The sequence below is a fragment of the Setaria viridis genome, chromosome 3 (genome assembly GCF_005286985.2).
Source record: "Setaria viridis chromosome 3, Setaria_viridis_v4.0, whole genome shotgun sequence".
NCBI lineage: Eukaryota > Viridiplantae > Streptophyta > Magnoliopsida > Poales > Poaceae > Setaria > Setaria viridis.
The window spans coordinates 16,006,527-16,015,525 of NC_048265.2; the positions used below are offsets into that span (position 1 = coordinate 16,006,527).

At 51.1% G+C, this 8,999-nt stretch overlaps 1 protein-coding gene across 3 annotated transcripts; it reads left to right on the plus strand.

Moving 5' to 3' along the window:
• The first annotated feature begins 1,788 nt into the window (after positions 1 to 1,788).
• On the plus strand, positions 1,789 to 8,315 carry LOC117850086 (uncharacterized). Of its 3 annotated transcripts, XM_072292735.1 has the most exons (9): positions 1,790 to 2,355; positions 2,694 to 6,109; positions 6,184 to 6,348; positions 6,427 to 6,706; positions 6,766 to 6,867; positions 6,937 to 7,208; positions 7,273 to 7,385; positions 7,468 to 7,627; positions 7,698 to 8,315. In XM_072292735.1, exons 2-6 carry the CDS (start codon positions 5,285 to 5,287, stop codon positions 6,960 to 6,962), a joined length of 1,398 nt encoding a protein of 465 aa, XP_072148836.1. In that variant the 5' UTR covers positions 1,790 to 2,355; positions 2,694 to 5,284; the 3' UTR covers positions 6,963 to 7,208; positions 7,273 to 7,385; positions 7,468 to 7,627; positions 7,698 to 8,315. The 3 variants fall into 3 exon arrangements, with proteins under 3 accessions (XP_034587766.2, XP_072148836.1, XP_034587765.2); XM_034731875.2 differs by having other exon boundaries at positions 1,789 to 6,109; positions 6,427 to 6,640; XM_034731874.2 differs by having other exon boundaries at positions 1,790 to 6,109.
• Positions 8,316 to 8,999: the final 684 nt, after the last annotated feature.

The window sequence follows — 8,999 nt, forward strand, 5'->3', positions numbered from 1 at the left end:
GGTGGGTAAATAATCCCAACTCTACGAGGAAGTCTGAAAATGAGGTTTTTGGAGCACCTCTTGAGGTACTCCATGAAAAACGTGGATCTACCCCCCTGCTCCACCTTTTTCCTGGAGCCGGAGTTACTGGAGCTAGACGCGTTTGGCTACGAAATTTTTGGAGTTGGTGGAGTGGAGCAATTTTTTGTGGAGTGGAGTGCTCCCAAACACCCCCTAAATAGTCGATCCAGAAATTTGCAGAAAATGGACGCCTACTGCCTTTTCAACCGGCGTCAAGAGAAGTTACCGCCAGATGAAATAGCGGTAGCTATGTAGGTACGTCACGTTAGCGCCAGAAACCGCTTACCGCTGTCAGAAACAGCGGGTGCCACACGGATCGCTGGCGGTTGTGGACCACGGAGTTACCGCCTGATGGGATGGCAGTAGCTCATTACCATTCGATAAAGCGACGGTAACAGAGTGCAGCCGATTCAAACGGCGGGAGCGAGAAGTTACCACCACCTGATTCGAGGATAGACGCCCGCGCCTTTAAAACCCGCGGAGCGGCTGGGGCTGGGGCACGCGCTGGTCATTCGGGACGTAAGAAACCGAGAGAAAGGGAGGAAGGAGAGGAATCGGGAGAGAAGAGGAAGAAAGGAAGGGAGGAGAAGAGAAGGAAAGGGAGGGAGGAGAAGAGAAGGAAAGGGAGGGAGGAGAGGAGCGGAGGGGAAGGGAGAAGATAGTGAGTGGAGTAGGGTGGAGATTGAAGCGAAGCTCTGCCGGATCTTCGCTTGGCTTGAGGTATTATTTGAAATCTCGCAGTTTAGCTTGACTTGTAGTTGGTGCTATATAAATAGTATAGTGTTAAGTATTAGATGAAGTTGATGCAAATCTTTAGGCGGTTAATATCGCCGGTGACTTGATTTGTACCAATCCATGGTGCAAGTGCTCCTACTACCATAACAAGGATCGCTCACCGTCTTCGCCTTCCTCTGAGTGTGCTGGCTACTAGAGGTTGTGCCCTCCTAGCTCTCGCAAAGCTAGTTCTACTAGAAAGTAGAAAGTAGAGATGGCTCTATCCCCGGCTATTTCAATTACCTAAGGCATATTAGGTTTAGCAACGACACATGTTTAGGATAGCATCCGTGCCGCACATGCTACTGCAATTTATAATTAATTGTTCAGTCTAGAGTTGTTGGTGTTCGTATGTTGTGCACGGATTCCGTTTTCATATGTTGTAATTTCGTTGGAAACAACTATGTATTTAATGGCCAGGAGCTAATTCAATTTCAATTATTTTCTTAAAGCGCTCCACCTCTCTCAATTAGAAACAATGACATATTCGAATATTTAGTTCTTCCAACGTAACTTTATATTTTTTTTAACTCAGAAAAAAATTACATGACAACAAAATAATAAAAAATACTCGAAGTTATAGCCAGCTGTTTCAACTGGCTATAGCTGGCTCCATCATCAGCCATCGGCGGAGTCAAACAGCGGTAGCTACCCCTCCACTGCCATATCACCCAACCACCATTTGAACTAGCGGTAACTCCCTTTTATTTTCTTTAACCTACCACCATTTATTTCTACAAATTTTTGAATCGGCTATTTATTTATGCAAAATCGTAAAAGAAAAAATATAAAAATAAAAATATTTCTCGTGCCGATGTGATTGGGTTGTCCCGTGCGACAGATTGTGCGCTGGGCCGGTGGGCTCGATAACGCATGAAAGCCCAATTGAAATTTCCAAAAGACCATGCAGAGAGAGATGGGCTGGCTAGCCGTGCAATTTTATCGCCATGATGAGCCTTGGCCCACCAACCGTGCAACTTCGTATACTTGATGCCCATTTTGCAAGGGGAAAAGGACTCTCCAGTCGAAATGATGAATCTACAGCCGACCGGCGGTTCTCCTCCTTCCAGTCGACGACACGTGCACACGGATATACAATCCGTGCGGACCCACCATCTCCTCCCCACGAGAAGATAAGCCCGTCACCCCACCCATCTCTCTTTCCTTTTTCCCGTGACTCTCTCTCTCTCTCGTTCCTTTTCAGAAGTGGTGGGCGGTGGCGGCCGGTGGCAAGCGGGGGAGTGCGTAGCGGCGGCCCGGCGAGCGGTGGCGCGGGGGGCGGCAGATGCGGAGCGGAGCGCGGTGGCGAGCCCGGCGAGCGGCCACCCTCGGCGACGGCAGGCCAGGCAAGCGGGGGAGGTGGATGCAGGCGCCAGGCGGGGTGCGGCGACGGGTCCGGCGAGCGGTGGCGCGGGAGCAGCAGATGTGGAGCGTGAGCGCGGCGGCGGCCCGGCGAGTGGATGCGCAAGCGCGCGGCATGGGGAGGCGGCGCGGCGTCCTCGCCGGCGAGCGCGCCCGGAGGTGCCGCTCTTTTTTTCTTTTTTTTCAGATTTTGTTGGAAAGAGTTTTCTGCACAAAATTTTCAAAATCTATTCATAACATTTTTTGAATATTTTTTAAAAACTTTTGTCTCAAATTTTTGTTGCAAATTTTTCTGCCAATTTTTTTAAAAAAATTAAACAAAGTTTGCAAGCAAAAGTTTTCGTATAACTTTGTTGTTTATTGAAAATTTAGTTCATTTTTTTTGCTGACAATTTTTTTTCAAAAATTTGTATCCTTAAAATTGTTTTTGTTTTTGAATTTTTTCCCAATTCTTTTCTCCCAAAAGTTTTTTCCTTGATTTTTTTCTTGATTTTCAGTCTTAAAATCTGTGGAGGTGGGCGGCGCGCACAGCACAACAGCAGCCAGGGTGTAACCGCTAATTGTTAGCGGAGTATTAAACATAACGTATTGGAAAGATTCTAATTATCTAAGTAGTCCATTATTTGATAGATTCGTCTCGGTTTAATAGATTCGTCTCGCGAATTAACACAAACTTCTACAATTAATTTAGTTTTATAAATTCGTCTCGCGAATTAACACAAACTTCTACAATTAATTTAGTTTTATAATTAGCTCAGGTACGTGTGGGCTCGTGTTATTGCGTCGGCTCGTGTCCCTACGTTAGCACATGCTGTGAATCAACCGCATATGCTGTGAATCGAACGGATGGAGACTTAAGCTATCAGCACCGCACCGCCTTTAAACTCATCTCTAAATAAGCATAAATAAGCATGGCCCACCTATCAGAGCCAGATTAGACCAACGCAGCTTTTCGCCGCCGTCCCGCCTCTATCCACGTCGGCAAACCAACCGTCTCCTTCCTAACCGTCTCCTTCCTTCTCGACCCGCTCTCTCCACCGCCCTTCACTTCTCCCTCCGCTCCGGCGTGGCGGCCTGACCTTCTTCTTCCTCCGGCGCGACAGCCCGGCCTCCTCCCTCCCCGTTAGGGGAAAATATTAACGACCTGCTTATGCCCCTGAAAACAATAATCATGGAGGTCTAGGCCCGCCTGCGGTAATGACGATTACCGCCGACCTGGTAGGAGCAAGGAGCACCCCGCTCCGTCTCGCCCGACCCAAGGCCTCGGGGTCGGACACGCCCGACCCCTCGATAACGAAACTCCGCCTCGCCGGACCCACGGTCCTAGGCTCGGGTGTGCCCGACCCCTCGTCGCGAGGCTCCGTCTCGCCCGACCCTAGGCGTAGGGGTTCGGACTCATCCGGGCCCACAAGACAAGGGTCCGCCTCGAGCGCAGACCGGGAGACGAGGGCGCGGATCTCGTGGACCCCCCACCGATCTTGCCATAAATGCGCCGCGGCTCTGGCACGCAGCAAGGCGCCCGAGCCCCTCGACGTGACCCGCCACAAGTACCCGGGCGAAACACTTCAGCCACGACCGCACAGGTTACAGTGGCCGCAGCTCCCCCTGATTCGCCATAGGGCACTCATAGCATGCGCCGCCCGGCATAGGAGGGAACGCTGCCCATTCTCGTGCCCAGCCTATGCGGCGCAGGGATGCGACGTCCGTGTTCCACGGGCCGTAAGCAGGACAACAGGGGTCAGCCATCTCCCCCAACGTGTACAGTTGCCACGGTCAAACACCATCATCATGCTTGGCGGCAACGGTCGCCCGGAGGAACGGCGACAAGATCCGACGATAGCCGCCTGTCGGTGTTTTAGACCGGCAACCCGCCTAGGGGGTACCCTAGGTGGTCTTTTGTGCGGTAAGGATTGTCGAGAATCAAGGAATCAATGGTGACGCAAGGAACACGATTTAGACAGGTTCGGGCCGCTAGATCGCGTAATACTCTACATCCTATGTGTTGGTTTCTATTGATGAACTGGAGTTGTTGCTGAGGGGGTCCCTGCCCGCCCTTATATACACGGGGGGCAGGGTTACAAACCTTAAGTCCTAGTCGAGTACTATTACAGAGTTCTACTCGGTAAGATCCGAGTAGTTTTCCATATACATACTTGACTAGTTCGAGTGGGATACGCCTATCCCTTGTTCTGATTGTGTCCGAGTACGCCCCTTAGTGGGCCGTCCAAGGTCTACTTGTGGGCCTGGGGTGCATGCCCGACAAGCTCCCGAGTACTTTGTAGTCGTGCGCCACAGTCTTGGGCATTGCGGGCACTATCCGAGTAGTTCGTCGTAGAGGTCGCAGGCCGAAGTGCTCGAGTACTGTCGCGTGGCTGGAAGGTACTCTTCTTGTTCCTTCGAGTTGCTTCTGTTCCGAGAAATTTTTATATGATAGTGCGATGCCAATCGCACTCCATATGGAGTAGCCCCCGAGCCTTAGCTTGTGTCGAAGAGTCAGGCTTAGGGTCAAACCAGCTTTTTGTCCGTTTTAACCTTGGAAATCTTGAAAAAGAAAAAAACTGACCAACGGGTATGGTACCCGCAGCCCCCGAGCACTTGGACGATTTCTGTCGTTGAAGTGGTCAGCAGTCCGTTGAAAAGAGTAGCCGTTGAGTGTTTAAGGCGATTAATCTGCAATTAATATGTTTAGAATCCATCCGTTGTGTAACTGACGCGTTGAAACCGGAGCTGGCGGAGATAAAACTGGAAGGCCCCCTTTCGGTTGGATTTACGCTGTACGGTAATCAGATCTGTTTTTCTGCCTCCCTTGTTCTCCTGCTCCACATTTGTGCCGCCGCCAGTGGTGCTGCCACCATTGCCGCCCCTTGAGGGAGATCCGAGGTAGAGTGCCATTCTAGCTTTAGGTTGAGTCCGTCGAATGCGCACCAAGAAGATGGGCAAGAAACCCGAGAAGATCTAGGGCAAGGGTCCGGTGACGGGCAAGGTGAAATCCAAGAAGGGGAAAGAACTGGTGCTGCCGGCGCCGAAGGTGGGGCCGACGAACCAAACTGCGCTGCCGCCGCCTGGGGCAACGTGGCAACATTTAGTGATGAAGGAGAAAGCCGTGCAGGCACTAGTCGATGCGAAGCTTCTTCAGCCGAAGGAAATTCTGGAGCGGCGCCCCGCATTTCCATACGCGTGGCAATTTGAGGAACATCGAGGTGAGACAGTGATGCTCGCGCACTTTGTGGAGAGGGGGTTGGCCGTGCCCACCTCCAACTTCTTCAGAGGTATTCTCGAGTATTATAAACTTCAACTTGTGCATTTGAACCCCAATGGTGTACTGCATGTGTCGATTTTCGTACACCTCTGCGAAGTGTATTTGGGAATTCCTCCAAGTCTCGAGTTGTTTAGGAAGCTGTTCCGCTGTAAGCCGCAGCCTAGTGTCCATAGGACAGAAGTCTTTGGAGGCGCCGGGTTTCAACTCAGGAACTCGGGTGCGTATATTGAGTATACGTTAACTGACTCCTATGGGGAGTGGAAAAAGAGGTGGTTCTACATCGGGAATCATGATCCTCGTCTGCCTGTGGTGACTGGTCACGCGCCCAAGCATGCAGAAAACTGGGTGAGCGAACCCAAAGACACCCCCGAGCTTGATCACATGATGCAGCAAATCACCGAGTTGAAGGCACTCGGTCTTACTGGGATCAATGTGGCTGCCAGCTTTCTGAAGAGAAGAGTCCAGTCGCTTCAGAAACGTGCTCACTCGGGAAGTGAGTATACAGGTCTTAATGATCCATCGCGTATGTCCAATGAGGATATATCCGATGATGATGTGGAGGCGCTGCTGGCCAAGTTCTTCAGGAACTATCAGGGAGTACCAGTAATTCCTGCGGCTCTGCGTCAGTATGACGCCTGGTATGAGCTAGAAGTGGTATGTCTTTGCACCTGACTTGTACTTTTTGCCTTGTGTGATATTTGTTGCTAATATCGACTTGTTTTTGGTAGTCTCGGGTTCTTGCCGGCTACTTGGCGCAATCGGAAGAAGAGTCAGAAGCTGTTGCTGATGAGTCAGAGGACGAACCCTCTCCTCCTGTCAAGAAACGCAGAGTAGTCCGCAAGATGTCTGCGGCTAAGTCTGCTTCAACCCCTGAAAAGTCTCGGGGTACCAAGGTATGTAGTCGTGAACTTATCTGTAGCTGATAAATTTGAACTTGCTATTGTTATGACGAATTTGTCTTGTTCATGAAGGCTGTTGAAACGGCGCTTAGTGATGATGAGGCTGCTTCTGAAGAAGTGGCCGTGACCGACCCGGAAGTCGATAATGTATCTGTTGCTATGGTGCCAGAGAGGGTGCCATCGACAGAGGGTGGAGTAGCCCCTGAGCTACCCGCCACGACTCCGCCGGCCGCCGCGCAAACCGTTACTGACCAGGCGATGCTGGGGTTGCCCGCCGAAGTAGCAGGTATTCCAAAGGAAGTGTCACCAGTAGTCGCTACTGGCGCCTTGTTGTCCAGCATGATTGCTAGAGGTAACTTTCTGTCCCGACTAAAATTTCTTATGACTGTAGTCTTGACTTCTGCTTCGTAGGTCTTGACGAGAAGACAACGCCGACAGCTGTCCCTGCGACGCCCGGTATCGGCCGCCTATCGCCAAAAAGAAACGTGTGCGATGTCCGCCACGCTCAACCCGGTGAGTTTTATTGTCTGTTGAATGGCTTTAAGTTGTCTTGAAGTCGTGTAGTGACGTATTTTGATGCAGAGATGCAGAGGAAACTATCCCTGTAGAGACAGGGGTAGAGTCGGATCCCCCGACTACATTATCTGCTCCTTTGGAGGATTTAATTGTTGAGGAGGTACCCGAAGTCGACGCCGGTCGTCTTGGAGCTACTATGTCTATGTTTCAAGACGTCATCCGTTCGGTGGAAGTTCCCGCCGCTGCATCGGGTTCAGGAAGTGCTGCTTTAGCAACATCCACTGGCGGATCGCTAACCGTAGTGGGTGTTGAAAAAACCAAAGAGGCGACTGCTCCAGGTATGCTTCTGTGGTCTTGTTATTGTAGTCATAGCAAGCAGCTGACTGATGATAAATGTTGTAGGTGCCACTTTGGGTACAACTCCTCATCTTGCGGAGAGTACTCAAAGACCAGTGCTCAGCCCGCCATCTGACTTGGAGTTCCAGAGGGCCGTTGATGTTTTCCGGAGCTTCCAGGTGGATTTTCTTTGTCACATAGATCAAGTAGTTGTGAGGCTTTTAACTGACCATAGTACCTTGCATACTCATGCCTTTTCAGGAACGAAGTCATCAATTGGAGCAGGAATGTGCCCGACTGACGGAAGCTCTGAGGGTTCACAAAGTTGGAGCGAAGTGTTTTGCTGTGGAACGTACGGATCACGCAGTCCTGCAGCAAAAACTGGAGAGCCGCTACAAGTCGCTGAACAAAAAGTATCAAGGTGAGTACTTTGTATACTCTGAGTATCTCCCATTATAGTCGGCTGTGGTTGAACTTGTTTTGTCTTGTAGAGCTCAAGAAACAAGAGGCGGCTGCAAGAAGCCAAGTCCTCGACTGGAGAAAAGCGCACGATCGAGTGGCGGATGAATCTGAACTTCTTCGAGTCGCGCTGACGGAAGCACTGGCTGCTTGCGAGCGTCAGCGGTACAGGAAGATGCAGAATGGCGTGATGCTTGCCATGGCCTTGGTGGCATGCAGGGATCATGCCCAGACCATGGGGATGCTCCGAGGCGAACTCCAGGAGCTAACTGTAGCAGCCGAAGACTTGGTGAACGCCATAGCCCCCGTGGAAGAAGGCGTAGGGCCACAATCACTGGTCGAGCGATTGAAGGCTGCCTCGAGTAAAGTGGCGGGACTCTACAAAGCTGTTTGCAAACAGGTCTTTGCAGTCATGAAGTCCTACTACCCGAGGGCAGACTTGGCGGCAGCTGGTGACGGCGTGGCTCGCAACTGTACGGAAGAGGCATATGCACAGTATCTCAAGGAGGCGGAGCCTATCGCGTCGAAGATGTCGGAGTTTGTCTCTCCAGAACAGCCTTCAGCTTTGCATGTACTCTTGAATATGTGTCGAGTACTTTGAACAAAATACTTTTGATAAATGAATACTTGCCCATTGGTTTGTTGCTTGAGGTGATTGTCTTACGAAGAGTAATTTTACACTATGTTGGCTGACCCGAAGTCCTAGGGTCGGCTGAGCCCGACCCTTTGGGGGGGAAACTTTGCCTCGCCCGACCCCAAGTCCTAGGGTCAGTTGCGCCCGACCCCTTGAGGGGGGAAGCTCCGCCTCGCCCGGCCCTAAGTCTTAGGGTCGGGTGTACCCGACCCCTGAGCAGAGGGTCGGAATGTTTCAAACCCCCAAGATAATGGTGTGAGTTTAGGCCGCGCTTGGCTTGGAGTAGTTCCGAGTGTCGAGTAGTCGTGATGCTGTCGAATACTCTGCTTTTGAGGGTACGCAGGTGTACTGCACTCTTTTGTCCTTTGTGGATGCACGGGTATACTGTACTCTTTTGTCCTTTGTGGTATAAGTACCATCACGTGGGCAGAGTCAGGAGTCGTCAGACTCAGTGATCACGGGCGCATAGTAACTCTTGGGCAGGTGGTAGTTGCATCTTTCGGCTATAAATAGAGCCATCCGGAGAGCGAACGAAACCAAGTTTCTGAGTAGCAATGGATTACCTTCGGTTGCTTTTGTTTGAGTATAGAGAGCCATCAAAGATTGCACCGGTGCTAGAAGATTCCTCGTAGATTGAGTTCACCTTCCCTCCACAGACTCCTGCGCTCGTAGGGATAGCCGCGATGCTAGAAGAATCCTC